Raw genomic sequence first — 16,275 nt, 5'->3', positions numbered from 1 at the left:
TTCAGTTCCTTCCCCTGTTGGGTAGTTTGTGAGATCCTGAAGCAAGACTGGGGATTCCTGGATGATTTTACCAGAGCATCTTAATTCAGCTCTCTTTGTTTGTAAATTACAAAACACAGGATATCACGAACAGCAGTTGCAACTGCTACACTGACAAAATAGCCACAGGGAAACAGATGTCTTTTTTTTTTTTTTTAATTTATTTTTGGCTGCATGGGGTCTTCGTTGCTGTGCATGGGCTTTCTCCAGTTGTGGTAAGCCGGGGCTACCCTTCATTGTGGTACACGGGCTTCTCATTGCGGTGGCTTCTCTTGTTGTGGAGCACGGACTCTAGGCGTGCAGGCTTCAGTAGCTGTGGCACATGGGCTCAGCAGTTGTGGCTCACGGGCTCCAGGGTGCAGGTTCAGTAGTTGTGGCACACGGGCTTAGCTGCTCCACGGCATGTGGAATCTTCTCGGACCAGGAATCAAACCCATGTCCCCTGCACTGGCAGGCGGATTCTTAACCACTGTGTCACCAGGGAAGTCCCAATACAGATGTCTTTAGCTAGCAAAAGTTTTATCAATGGGAACATTCAAGTGAAACACATCATTCATTATTTTTCACTTCATCAGTTAAAGTGGATATGGTAAAACCCAATTCTGACGCTTAGTCAATTTTGACTTCTTTAGTCTGAATTAATAAAAAATTTACATTTCAGGATACTGGAAAGACATTTAGTAATACAAGTTACTAAGCATTCAAGGATAGCCAAGGGAAGTTTCTGGTAGATGTGACCTACAATTTATACAATATTTGGGTATAAAAGGTATTCTTTATTTTTCACCAGATTTACTGAGATATAACTGAAAAATAAAAATTGTATATATTTAAGGTATTCAACTGGATGCTTTGATGTGTATACATATACATTGTGAAATAATTACCACTATCAAGCTAATTAACATATCCATCTCGTCACATTAAAAGGCATTCTTACTGAACAGCTAAGAATGTAAAAGAATGAAATTAGAACACTCCCTAACACCATACACAAAAATAAACTCCAAATGGATTAAAGACCTAAAGGTAAGGCCAGATACTATAAAATTCTTAGCAGAAAACAAAGGCAGAACACTCTAGGACATAAATCACAGCAAGATCCTTTTTGACCCACCTCCTAGAGAAATGGAAATAAAAACAAAAATAAACAAATGGGACCCAATGAAACTTAAAAGCTTTTGCACAGCACAGGGAACCATAAACAAGATGAAAAGACAACCCTCAGAATGGGAGAAAATATTTGCAAATGAAGAAACTGAAAAAGGATTAATCTCCAAACTTTACAAGCAGCTCATTCAGCTCAATATCAACAAAACAAACAACCCAATCCAAAAATGGCCAGAAGACCTAAACAGACATTTCTCCAAAGAAGATATACAGATTGCCAACAAACACATGACGGATGCTCAACAACAGTAATCATAAGAGAAATGCAAATCAAAACTACAGTGAGGTATCACCTCACACCAGTCAGAATGGCCATTATCAAAAAAATCTACAAACAGGGCTTCCCTGGTGGTGCAGTGGTTGAGAGTCCGCCTGCCGATGCAGGGGATGCGGGTTCATGCCCCGGTCCGGGAGGATCCCACGTGCCGCGGAGCGGCTGGGCCCGTGAGCCATGGCCGCTGGGCCTGCGCGTCCGGAGCCTGTGCTCCGCAATGGGAGAGGCACAGCAGTGAGAGGCCCACGTACAGCAAAAAAAAAAAAAAAAAAAAAAATCTACAAACAGTAAATGCTGGAGAGGGTGTGGTGAAAAGGGAACCCTCTTGCACTGTTGGTGGGAATGTAAATGGATACAGCCACTATGGAGAACAGTATGGAGGTTCCTTAAAAAACTAAAAATAGAACTACCATACGGCCCAGCAATCCCACTACTGGGCATATACCCTGAGAAAACCATAATTCAGAAAGAGTCATGTACCACAACGTTCAGTGCAGCTCTATTTACAATAGCCAGGACATGGAAGCAACCTAAGTGTCCACTGACAGATGAATAGATAAAGAAGATGTGGCACATATATATAATGGAATATTACTCAGCCATAAAAAGAAACGAAATTGAGTTATTTGTAGTGAGGTGGATGGACCTAGAGACTGTCATACAGAGTGAAGGAAGTCAGAAAGAGAAAAACAAATACTGTATGCTAACACATATATATGGAATCTAAAAAAAAAAAAAAAAAGGTTCTGAAGAACCTAGGGGCAGGACGGGAATAAAGATGCAGACCTACTAGATGTGTGTGTTTGAAGAGGTTATGCCAAGCAGTTCACAGGCCAATGAGTATACACCCACTCCTGCCCGTGCCTCCACCGTGATCTGTGCACACTGCGGCACCAGCAGTGGCCACGCTCGATACACTCACATCTGCTTGACACTTGCCACCTTTGTCTTACAAGGGCTCAAAAGTGTGTGTTCTCTCCTGGGTGTTCAGGAAATTAAGGCAGCAGTGGTGATCTTGTTTATTGAAGTTGTAATTCCTAAGGCTTTTTAATGTTGGATTTTTTAAATTTAAGAATCTATTTGGTAAAATGGAACCCACTGTGGGCTGTGAGTCAGCCAGAGATTTGGATTCTAATCCTGCCACTCGCAAGTGGTGTACAGTTTTGTCAAGTTAACCTTCCTGGCTTTGTTGCTAATCTACACATAAGGAAGCTACAGAGCTAGGATCAAGAGCATACATTCAAATATTATTCCTCATCCTCAGTCTATACATACCACATACCTTAACATTTTCAGCAGAAACTCTGCTTACATGATTCTGAGGAATATGGATTAGGTCTGCAGCTCTTTCTAGACCGTTTGACAATAATACTTCTTGCAAAAGACTGACTTCTTCTAGTTCCTTTCAGGTTTTCAGTCAATTCTGAAATTGCCTCAATCCTTTGCTTTGATCACCTCTAAGAGTAGTTCACAAAACACTACCGCAAAAAAAAAAAAAAATGGTCATGAAGAATCTAGGGGCAAGATGGGAATAAAGATGCAGACCTACTAGAGAATGGACTTGAGGATACTGGGAGGGGGAAGGGTAAGCTGGGACAAAGTGAGAGAGTGGCATGGACATATATACACTACCAAACGTAAAATAGATAGCTAGTGGGAAGCAGCCGCATAGCATAGGGAGATCAGCTCGGTGCTTTGTGACTGCCTGGAGGGGTGGGATAGGGAGTGTGGGAGGGAGATGCAAGAGGGAAGAGATATGGGGACATATGTATATGTATAACTGATTCACTTCGTTATAAAGCAGAAACTAACACACCATTGTAAAGCAATTATACTCCAATAAAGATGTTAAAAAAAACAAAAACAAAAGAAACCACTACCACATCTGTCTTTAAAATCACCTAATGACATTTTGGGTAATCCCACAGATACCTTCTTGGTCTTTGCTATGTTACTTCCCACTGAGGCCTGCCTGACTTACCTGCCACCCTATTTAAAATTGCAAACTGCCTTTCCCCCTTCTACCCAACTGTGTAATTTTACCCTGCCCTATTCTGAGGTCTTTTTTTTCCCTACAGCACTTGCCACCTTCTAACATGGTATCACATTTACTCATTTATTATATCTCCTATTAATTGTCTATCTTCTCCACTACAATGTAGGCTCTAGTAAAGCAGGGATCTTTGCTCTGTTCACTACCATATCCCAAGATCTAGCTTAGCCTGGCCCATGGCAGGCATTCAAAAATCCTTTGTTGAGTACTGAATGTTAAATGGATTCACTTCTTTATTCTCTACTGCTGGTGAATGAACCTAAGCATCTTCCGCTTTCAAAACAATTGGGAGTATACAACCTGGCACCCGCCTACCCCACACCCGACTGGACATGAGAAAACTCTGCTTCCTCGTCTGTACTACCTTGTCAGCAGAATTCAGCTGGATATGTGTTTATAATTACTTAGGACCTCAGGATTCAAGGTGAAGACATAAAATCCCCAAACCTGATTTATGTCCCAAGAGCATTCAGGGGACTCATTAGTGTTTAGATGGAAATCTGTGAATAGTTTTCAGATTTCTTAACGCAATGATTCATCATTTTTCAACTTGAGGTCAGTGTAGAGAACACTGTTTTAGTGACAGCCACACTGCCTTATGGTGTTCCGCAGCAAAAGTTCAGGGTTAAAGGAGATTTTTTCAAGAAAGACAGAGATTTTTCAGATGTATAATGTTTAAGGTGATATTCAGCAAACATTTAGAGTGTCTGTTTTATGCCAAGCATTGTTAGATGTTAAGAAAAACAAAAAATTAAGTCATGGTTGCTGGGCTCAAGAAGCTTCAAGTCGGGGTGATGGGGTGGGCATGAGTATTTAAACAAATAATTATAACAACATAGACCAATCACGTTAAGGGAGACAGGCAAGACCTCACACAGGAGGAGACATGGGAGTTGTAATTCAGAATTTTCCTTCAGTTCTTAGAAGTGATTTATTCCACCTGCTTCAGCAGAGTTGTCCCTCCTTCTTCATAAGTATAACCTTATATTTGTTGTGTTTTGGGGAAACATATATTATAACCCAAATAATATAAGCTCACTGTAAAAAAAATATTAGAAAATACAGATAAGTTCAAAGAAAAAAATTAAATGTCCATAATCTCACCACACTGATCTACTTCGTCTTTTTATTTCCTCCTGGCTGACCTTGAATAAAATTTTGCTCCAGCAAGATGCCTTCCCTTTATCATTTACCGAGCTTGTACTTTGTGCTAGGGATTCTGGAGAGTATGGTCACACAAAGCCTGGATCCAGACCTACTTCTCTATGATTCAAAAGTCCTCGTAAAGGCTAAATCCAAAAGGAAATGACTGCCTCTTAGCATCATTCTCCCCTCAGGCCTCAAGAAAGGAAAAGCAGCTCCTGACATCCAGGAGCTCGCCTGGCACTCACAGCTGGGCCTTGGTGCTCTTCCAGTGAACAGAAACAATTTCACAGAACATCAGCTTCAGACAAAGCCACTCTGTGATCATGATGGGTCAAGACAGACAAAGGACCACTTTATAATCACATCTGAATGCAAGCACAACCAGAACATTGTCCAACTCACAATATACCATGCATCCCTCTCTCCTGGCTGATAGGAGTAACTGCTGCTTCTTTATCAATTACAGCCTTAGCCTGGCTCTGCTCTGCCCTCCCTATGGATAAGATTTATTGAGATCCCCAACCATAGAATACCCACACTTGCTAATAGCATCCAATCCAGAGCAAAGCCCCACTTCCTTAAACCTGAGCCCAAATTACAAAATATAGGCCCAAATATCATAATGATTCCTTTTATAATTTCCACTTACTGACCCACACCATAGTTCCCAATGATGTACCTTCTCCTATTCTGGAATGAGCACTAAACCCCATCTGTTGAACTCTAGGTGTGCGCCTGATGGTCTTTGTCTACAAGGCAGTGAAAGTCTATAAACACTTTGCGTGTGTGTGTGTGTGTGTGTGTGTGTGAGAGAGAGAGAGAGAGAGAGAGAGAGAGAGAGAGAGAGAGAGAGAGAGAGGGAGAGAGAATGAACCCATCTTTCCCTTGAACCTGCTTTCCACTCGGGCTGCCCTTTCTCTCCTTCCTTTTAATCTTAGATTTTTTCAAAGCCTCAACTTTAAATACTTCTCAACTCACAACAATTTGTCTTCCCTTGACTGTCTGACTCCAAACTCTGGGCAACAGCTTTCCAACCTGTAAGGCTTTAATATGCTTAGATGCTCATGTAGTCTGGCCTCTCCCGAAACCATCCTCACTTATAAATTGCCAATGACCTGTTAATTGAAAAATCCTATAGCATTTTTCTTGTTCTCCTCACCATTCTTTTGGAAGCCTCTGTCCCTTTTGAACGCCTCTCCCATGTTGAAAATTCTTCCCTAGTACCCCTATTTCTGAAGCTTGCCCCTTCTCCCAGAGTTCCCTCTTCCGTCCCTGCAATGGCTAGCATTCCACACTGGGCCCCTTCCTCCCTTCTCCGGGGAACTCCCTGGATGAGTACATTGCCTCCTCAGCATCTATATCCTGATGTGTCTCCAAACTGCCTCTCTACTCAGCAGGCTGCTGGAGAGCCCTGTGGGACGGAAAGCAGCTTCCTCAGGCCAACACGTTGAAATCCAACCACTGTACTCCAACTATTCATTCGTTCAATAACATTTATTGGGTGCACACTATGCACTGCACATCGTGGAAAGCTTTAGAGATTCAGCAATAAAGAGCACAGTCCCTACCCTCAAGGAGCTTATAGTGAACAGCAGACAAGGCATGTGCGTTAATGCTCTTATTACAACACACAATGAATAGTTATCAAATGAACGAATGCATGCTTAAGGAAGAGATTTCTTTGAAAGGCAATGTAATATGAATGCTAATACTGTGGGCTACTGGCCAAATTGCCTGGGATCCAATCCCAGCTTGGTCAATTTCTAGCTGTGTGACCTTAAGTTATTCTCACTGTGCCTTTGTTTCCTCATCTGTCAAGTGCAGATAATAATAGTTCAGGGGGCTGCAGTAAAGCTTAAACGAGTCCATGTTTGTGGAGTGCTGAGGGTGCAGTCTGACACATAGTAGTGCTAACAGTGTTTCCATTTGCATTATTCCTGCGCCTTCAGAGTTATGTCACCATGCACGAGAGTCGCCAAGACCAGATCGAGGAGGACTGTAAGGGGGATCAGAGACTTTTTTTTCAGGAAGAGGTAATACCAAAGCAGGGTCTGAAAGCCTGAGCTAGACGAAGAAGACAAGAAGATGAAAAAGGGTCGACCAGGCAAAGGAGACAGGGGGGTATAGAGTACCAATAACACTGGTGATGAAGTGACATGCATGCCAGGAATTTTAAGGAGAAAAGAAAGGATGACAAGAAATGAGGCAGGGGAGGAAAACTGAGGCCAAATTGTAAAGGATTTTCCTCGTATATCAGTAGGGATTCTACTCTGAAGATAAACTGTTGCCTCCAATTGAGATATTGAAGGGTTTGAAGCAGGGAAATGATAGAATCCTATTTCCATGTTAGCAGCTCTGTATAGAGCACAGAGAAAGTGAGAGCAGGGAAACTAGGGACGAGGCTAGTAAGCAATTCCCCAAGGAGGGGATGGGTCCTCATCTAAGGTGGGTCAGTAGCAATGGGAAGGATAAGAGAGATGGAATCTTCCCTCCTATTTTTTCTTAAACTGCGGCTGACCCTTCAGGACTTGATCCTCAGGATGTCTTTCCTAACCACCCCAGGCGAATCTAGCTACCTCTGTGATCCCAGCCTTCAAGAACAGGAAATGGCTGTTTTTACTTTTATATCCATATTTAGCACTGTGCACTAGGACAGGGGCTTGCAGGGGCTGGATACAGAATAAAATCCTTCACTGAATGCCTTTTAAGGAAGGGGATCAAGATTACATGCCATCTAAGACATCATTAGTATGTTTTCTGATTCTTTTACTTTTTTAATATGCTTAGATGCAAACTATTATATATAGTATGCATAAACAACAAAGTCCTATTGTATAGCACAGGGAACTGTATTCAATATCCTGGGATAAACCATAATGGAAAAGAATATAGAAAAGAATGTATATATATATATGTATAACTGAATCACTTTGCTGTATAGCAGAAATTAACACAACATAGTAAATCCACTATACTTCAATAAAAAAAAATAGTTAATATGCTTAGCCAGCAATCATCTTGTAATAATAGCTATCCTCAAGCTCCACAAGCAAAATTTTTGTTTAAATTCCTTAATTTAATTAAAATCAACAAACCTACCAAGTATGTTGTGACTGAAAGGCATTGTCCTGTGGTAGATATATAGAGACTGTCATTTTACTCTCTTTGATACTTATATTAGATATTCCTCATCCAATGCATAGGATATTATTACATGTTAAATTTATGTTATTTTATTTGAGGAGATAATTGATGTTTTAATTAAAAGTGAGAGGGCCAAAATAAATATATGTTTTATAGCACCAATTATTTCCCTTATTATTCCTGACAGCAGGAAGCAATCAATCTTGTTAGCATCCTTTCCACCCTATCTTGGATGGATTGATATGATTTCAATTGATTAGGTGCTGTTGAAAAAGCTCAATGTTTTCCTCTGGTCCTGGGCTGAATAGAATTTTTAATAACATCCCAGTCTACCATCATGTAAATCATGGTCATGTGTAACATTACTATTATGTAAGGCATTTTTTTCCCTCACTGGTTGAGAATTTTTTCCCACTGATTTTTCTTGGTTTTTCCTTTTCATTTCAAATGAACCCAATCCCAACAATTCATTTACAACAGAAGAGACTCAAAAATTCAAGGCTTAAAAGAAATCAGCTTTTAGGCAATGATAAATGTCAGTAAAATTAGACATGTCTTTTCCTGACACTACGCAGTTTTCTGGATATTAACGTTCACTGCTATATGGTGTTCTATATTTTCAGTAATGCGAACATTTTTATAGTCTGGAAAAAGATTTACATTGTGGTAGATTTCTTGAGCCTACACAAAGGCTATCACACTTTTGCATTCTCAAAAGTCACAGAATACAAATCTGTTCAAATAAACTAAGAACACTGATAATATATGTGAAACTAGAATTAGAATGGGGTTTTCAGATTCAAGAGTTATTAGGTAAACAATCAGAAGTTTGCCAGTAATGGTCATCAAGTGTCTCATTACTTAGATAAAGCCATATTGGTGATATATATGACTATAAATAACAATTGGTACTTTCTTAAGCCTTTTAAAAACCCACATAATTTTCCTAATTTCTGTCTTAAACCCATTAGAGTCTCCTTAGTAGAGAGATAATTAGTAGAAATTTCCTTTACATTCAATAATGTAATTCTTAAGTTAACAAGTTTCCCCCAAAATAGAACTCTGTAAACAAAAATTGATAATATGCCTATGATAATGGTGAAAATGGGATGACATTTTGTTCATTGTGTGCATGTGCATACGTTCACATATGTGCGTCTATGAGACTTTGGCATGGGTGAGAGTCTGGATGGGTATGAGGCAGTGACAAAGCTTAATGTGACTACTTAATGTACACTTAACGCATCTGAAATGATGTTGCATCTGAAATTAATAGTGCACACAGTAGAAACAAGCATATCGATACTACATACACGATCATCTATAACACACTCAAATATTAAAAGCTATAAACAAATATTTTCGACAAAGTTAACAAGAAATTTAAGTGGTAAATTACGCAGATGTGTTTTTGTAAAATTCTAAAATTAGTAAGATTTTATATTTCCAGGACAACTAAATATAACTCATTAGGAAAAAAAAACTATGAAAAGAATATAAATTTTCTCTGGTTTATTTCACTCACACTTAGTATCTTCAGAACTGTACAGATCTTTATCAATAAGTAGTAACTAAATAATTATTAGAGATATTAAGGGGTCAATAATTCCATTTTTAAAGTGCCATGATCAAGTAATAGTCATGAAACGCTTACTCAGTACATAGGACCTACCATGAATAATTTTGACACAACCAATATGAAGAAGTCAAAGATGATTCTTACCTCCTTGTTCACACAGTTGCTGGGCTAAAGCATCTTTGAAGATAATCTGGCCTTTGTGTGTTGCTGTAGCCCTGGAAATGAACAGAAAAAGGTTAATACAAATCTTGTAATATGTTTGGTGATAACAATGTATTTTTAAAACCTCTTTTTTTTTTTTTTTTTTTTGCGGTACGCGGGCCTCTCACTGTTTGTGGCCCCTCCCGTTGCGGAGCACAGGCTCCGGACGCACAGGCTCAGCGGCCATGGCTCACGGGCCCAGCCGCTCCGCGGCATGTGGGATTTTCCCGGACCGGGGCACGAACCCGTGTCCCCTGCATCGGCAGGCAGACTCTCAACCACTGCGCCACCAGGGAAGCCCTAAAACCTCATTTTTAAATGTTACGTGGATATGATTTTTTTTTTAAAAAGTGCCTCTGAACAGAGATAAAAATGAACAATAGAGTCAAGGCTTAAACCAAGTCACCTGGGTTGAGAATTATCTTCTGACTGGTCTTATTTTGTAAAGATACTGTAACATTTGTGGGCTTATTCTGAAAACTGCAGATGTGAGCAAATCTTGGGTAGAAGAAAAAGTATGGAAAGGATGTTTATTAAAATTTATTCTTCAAGAGACCTTTATATAAAATGTTTTGTGGTGCAATAATGATATTAACACTGGAGGAAGATGCTCTTAATGTACATTTTTCTGAAATCGATAGTCACCATAACACCATAACAGATTTGAGATGGAGAATTATATTTTTAAAGTTTTTTTTTAAAGAGGCCTATTTGGAACTTTCATAATTATAAAGTCTGTCATAATAAAATACACCTTTTCCCCACTGGGTCTAATTCACCACTTGAAGGAGATGTGCATCTTTTACTTCCTCTAATCAGAGCTGTGCACATGTACTGGTGAAAAAAATAACATCCTTGCAGCAGATGTATTACTCAATGGTTATAATAGGAACTGTCTTATTAAAGGAAGAATTATTTATGCTTTATATTTGAAGTGTTTTTCCTTAAGATTCTTTTCCAGCACAAAAGGTATTATTTAAATGAATTTAAAACAGGAAATCATGCCTCTTTAAAAAATTTGATTTCAGAAAATAAGCCATACAAAATCTTTTTAATAGCTAAAATATATTAACATTAAATCTCAAGTTTAGTTCTAGCCAAAACCAGCCTAGGACAAAAATAATTTGATTCAGCCATCACTTACTGAAGATGGATTATGTACAAAGCACTGGGCTAGGTCACAAAAGGCAACTTTTGGCCTCTGCAATTCCCCTCCATATGTGCACCCCTCAGTCAACATCTTGCCCTTTGTCCAGCCCAACAGGACCTCATGGTTGCCCACATCCCCACTCTGGTCTCCAGGTGGATGCACACTCCTCCTCCATGCCGCATACCTTTCTGATTTCTATCCCCCACTGAATTGTTACAAGTGTCAGTCCCCCAGGACTTGAGTCTCTGGAAGTAGTCTGATAGACTAAGCCATGATGAAGTGTTAATGGGTGATATTGCTCCAAGCTAACATATTTCAGCTGTGAAACTGAAAATATTATACTTTAACACACACACACACACACACACACACACACACACACACACACACAATGACACAGTAGTGAGAGTTTTGAATGGTGGGAAGGAAATATAATTGAAGAGAAAAATCACTGGGCAGCTGTCAACTCACACTATATGTGAAGCTTATAAGTGTAATCAGCCCTTGTAGTTGCATATTAATCATTATCGAAATTACAGATAAACAGATGCTACCACTCTCCCTATATAGTCACATATGTTTATAGGTTTTCCATTGCTTTTAGCAAGGTGAACATGAGAGGGACTAAATTTAGGGCCAATCTAAGCCATAAACATGACCCACAGACTCATCAGTTACAAAATTTATTTCCAGAGAGAACGTGGAAACTTGATTTACCTAAATACGTTTCATTATTCAAATCTCAATCAAGTCAAGAGCTTTTTCTTCTTCTTTTTTTTTTTTAACAGTACGTGGGCCTCTCACTGTTGTGGCGTCTCCCGTTGCGGAGCACAGGCTCAGCGGCCTGTGCTCACGGGCCCAGGCTCAGCGGCCATGGCTCACGCACGGGCCCAGCCGCTCCGCGGCATGTGGGATCTTCCTGGACCGGAGCACGAACCTGCAGTCCCCTGCATCGGCAGGCAGACTCTCAACCACTGCACCACTAGGGAAGCCCAAGTCAAGAGCTTTTGAGCTCACATATACTTCTGATAGCAACACGGCAATCATAGATGTATAATTTTAATTTGACATTTACTTTGCAAGGGATATATTTTCTGATCACTAACCACCAAGAAAAGTCCTGCAACATACAATGTTTAAATAATTGTTCATTTTAGTTGTCTTCAGATTTTAAGTATATACTATTCCTACAGTAATATTTCTCGTTGGTCCACAAACTTATTATCATTGTGCCAGTGTATGCTCCCATGAACACAAAAAAACCAAAGTATCCAAATAAAATTCATGTCACAGAGGTTTTGCTTTTTCCCTGGGTATCAGAGATACTGATATATATGGGTCACTGCACAGCACCTTGTGAATCGTCCATACTGCTTCCCCTATTACTCAGTTTCTTCAGATTTAGAATTTCATTCATGCTTTTACTTCTTCTACTGTGGTTCAGTGAGTGAATTTCTGAGAACTAGAGAACAACTGAAACTGAAGAAACTTTTATCATCTAGTCAAAATTTCTTTAGCAGTGGTACTCATTCTTCAAACAAATATTACAGAACTCCGATATATGAACAGGGGAGCCCTGTTGGAAGTTGCTGGATTCCCTCTCCTCACCCAGCATGCTCCCTACCACCCACTCCCCAAAAGGTCCTGGTGCACTTCTCTGGAACACTTGGGAGTTTGAAGTGGAAGAGTTTGAAAACCGTTGAACTAGTCTAACTCTTTACAGTGTATGGATCAAGAAACAGAGGCCCAGGGAACACCTGCTGAAGATCACACAACCTGTTAATGGCAGATGGAACCTGATTTCAGGTCTTGATGCCAAGCCTTGGATTCTTCCCACCACATCAGCAGTTTTCAAAATGTGCTCCATAGTGGTACCCAGGGGTCTCCATGGGAGTCAGAGGGATGGGCAGCAGGGAATGCTTCAGGCACCATTAATTCAACCAGAGCACCTCGTTCTAATACTTGTTCTAAGTATTTAATGTTGTTTGAAGAAAGGGCTCAGCAGTTCAAAATTGGATTGAGAAGCATACTATGTGCTCTCAGAAAGAGAAAGACAAATACCTTATGCTAACACATATATATGGAATTTAAGGGAAAAAAATGTCATGAAGAACCTAGGGGTAAGACAGGAATAAAGACACAGACCTACTAGAGAACGGACTTGAGGATATGGGGAGGGGGAAGGGTGAGCTGTGACAAAGCAAGAGAGAGGCATGGACATATATACACTACCAAACGTAAGGTAGATAGCTAGTGGGAAGCAGCCGCATAGCACAGGGAGATCAGCTCGGTGCTTTGTGACCGCCTGGAGGGGTGGGATAGGGAGGGTGGGAGGGAGGGAGACACAAGAGGGAAGAGATATGGGAACATATGTATGTGTATAACTGATTCACTTTGTTATAAAGCAGAAACACACACACCATTGTAAAGCAATTATACCCCTATAAAGATGTTAAAAAAAAAAAGAAGCATACTATGTGCTCAATGTCATTCTCTGGTCTTTTGCTTGGGAAAAATAAAAGTAGTAATAATAATAATAATGTGACTGGTAGAGGTATATATAAGGCATATATATACACACACACACACACACACACACACACGTGTCATGTATATATATAAACCATGCATATATGGTTATTACTATTATAACACATATTATGAATTGAAATTGACCCCCTGCTAGGCACTGTTGTAAGGGCTCCACATAAATTAAGTCAATTAATCTTGACAACAACCCTACTAGGTAGATACTATTACCTTCATTTTCCTGGGACATAGATCTATTGTTTGATTTGACTAATGTCATGTAACTGGTGCTAGGCCAGGATTCAAACCCAGGCAGTCTGAGTGCAGAGTCCTCACTTTTAACTGTTAACATTAAATTGTCATTGATCTGGTTCAAAGGTGGGATGGTAGCTTGTGATGTCTTTTCAGAGGGAGAGCCTGCTTTCCAGGCCTGATCTTTAAATTCATGCCTCCTTGAGACTGTGCTCTCGATTCCAACTTTTCAGTACATTTCTCTTGATTGCTTCTCCTACAGTGTTCTGAGTCCTTGGGCTTCCAGTCAGCTCATTGCAGTTCCCTTTTAACTCTATCACATTTCCTCTATCAGCCCCCACGTCCCTTGCATCGCTCCTTTTCTCCACCAAATATAAGAGCGCTGGATGCTAACCTCATCAACATTGCTGCGAAAACTCTGGAAGGATACACAGGACACACACACACACACACAGGTGTTGACAGATAATCATCATGTACATCACCTTCTTTACAAACCTTTAAATCCCTCAGATCACAGTTTAATATAAAAATGCCCAACCCTACAGTAGGTGCATGGTTAGTGATTTTAAGGGTCTGCTTATTAGCACCTTATCTTTGGGGGAAGAAAGAGCAGAAGCCCAGGTGACCACCAGGCACATAAGTACCATTGCTTTTACCCATGAATGTGTCTGCTGTACATGCCCCAGGGTGTGACATGTCAATAATGGCAAGTCTACTTTGAACACATTTAGAGCTATGAAATAGTTTATGGTGGTTTACTTACAGAAGCACAGTACTTACTTCAAATATTCTACAGAAATATATATTTATATAAATATATACTTAAATATAATATGTAAATATATAGTTTAAATATAAACATAAGTATATACATTTAAATATAAAAATATATTTATGTATTCAAAAATTGCTAAAGTCACAGTAACTCAGAGTCAAAAGTCCCTAGAGGTCATGTCCTCCAATTTTTAACCCATAATATATTTTTCTTTTGTTATAATAAGATACAGCTATGATATATGGTGACAGGCCTTATTTGTTTTCAGAATTATATTATGCAATTTATAGCTCTCTTTCAGGAGGACATCTATCAAATTTGTGGTGCTAATAACTATGTTGGTACTACTTGTACTTAATTTTCCATAATTACCGGTAAATTTTTAGAAGAGTTCAGAAGCTATCCTCATTGTTCACTGCCCTGGGGAGTAGACCTAATTTCTTAAATAAGTTTCTAATAAGTACTTATCTTCTTGGGAGATGCATAGGTTTCTAGAGCAAGTTTGCCAACAAGAATCCCTATTAACTAAGTAATTTTAAAAGCTAGGGGGGCTGTTATGATCTATCATTTGAAAAGCTCCACAGATTCTGCCAAATGAAGAAAGTTCATTATGATCACCATATTCAGAGATTGAAATAGCCTGAATTTAAAAGAACACGCCATATTCTAGTTTTTACTGCACTCCTAGAGCAACTGTTTGCCCAAGCCATTTAACAGTAAGTATGTATTGTAATGAGGCACAAAGCTGAAGCTCACAGAAAGACCAGTGCGTGACCACAGTGAGTTGCCGCTAACAAGCTCTCTCTCTTCGTACTTCTTTATTCACTTGAGGCTTCAGATTCTCTATATGAGGATAGGGTTAATAATAACAGTTATTTAAAGACAATAATATTCACTCTTCTGATACTTAAAGTCTCTCTACCTAAATGGATTTCAAGCTTCTGGAATAGTAGGAATAAGTAAAATTATCTCCCACCAAGGCACCTGTCATAATGATTTGAACATATAAGGGAATCAAAACTATATTTTTTCAGCTCACAATGTGCTTCTATTGTGCAATATTGCCATCCAGTTTCCAAAACAGGACTAAAAAGGGGTTTAAATGTAGTTGCTACAATGCCTACCCAAGTGTACTGTTTCGTTACTTCATCAATCAATTTGCTCACAGATTAACCTAAAGGATCATTTTTAAACCTAGGACGATGTGCTTTACATCTCCAGTGGTGGGTGACTTTCCCACTTTTCTCCCTGATTTACCAATGCGGTCTGATATGTTCCTGTGTCTTGCCCATTGACAACTGTAAAGGCATTCATCTGTCAGCAACGTGACGTTAATCTAGTGTAATATCAGCGTGCCTGTGCCAACTACCCTCCAGGAAATGTCAATAAATATGTGGAACATGGGAAAAGAGAGAGCGGTCCAAGTTTGGTCAATTTGATCTTCAAAGGAATCAATTCACTTACAAAGATTCTTGACCCCTTTTCATCAGCAAATTACTGTACCTTCTAATTAGGTTGAGGATTTAGCTTGACCGTTATTAAAACAAGAAAAAAATACCAAATTATTTAAAACATGTAAAAAGGAGTAATGAATAACTTCAGGGAGAAATTATTTTTATATTAAACTCTCAAACCACGTCAAGGCCATTGCAAAATGATAAAAAAAATGTGGATGTTTTCATAATGCTTTTGCTTTTCAAAGCTTTACTGGGCTCTTTGTTTTTATAATTACATCTTTTATTCTTAAGTCATAGCATTTTCCTCTGTTAAATGTATAAATACTTTCTCTCCCTCCAAACACAAATTTCAGCCTTAATGTTTTTATGTGCTTATCCAATAATCACAACGTCTCCATGTTCTTAAAAATCACCAAATATATGAATTTATGATATTTTCTGATCAAGGTATAATTTTCATCAGTAAAACAAAGAACATATAAATAAAATAATTCAAATAGGGC

The 16,275-nt window shown here is 39.2% G+C and overlaps 1 protein-coding gene across 5 annotated transcripts in view; it reads right to left on the bottom strand.

Moving 5' to 3' along the window:
• RELN (reelin) overlaps positions 1 to 16,275 on the bottom strand; it is a 697,060-nt gene that overhangs the window by 290,767 nt on the left and 390,018 nt on the right. For all 5 annotated transcript variants that reach the window (XM_079932058.1, XM_079932060.1, XM_079932059.1 and 2 more), the window contains one exon: positions 9,550 to 9,620. In XM_079932058.1, coding sequence (XP_079788184.1) covers positions 9,550 to 9,620 — 71 coding nt within the window. The remainder of the gene's footprint in view (positions 1 to 9,549; positions 9,621 to 16,275) is intronic.

This window comes from Stenella coeruleoalba, assembly GCF_951394435.1.
Source record: "Stenella coeruleoalba genome assembly, chromosome: 9".
In the NCBI taxonomy this organism is placed as follows: domain Eukaryota; kingdom Metazoa; phylum Chordata; class Mammalia; order Artiodactyla; family Delphinidae; genus Stenella; species Stenella coeruleoalba.
The sequence above is the reverse complement of the archived record's forward strand: the minus strand, read 5'-3'. Positions and strand labels throughout refer to the sequence as shown.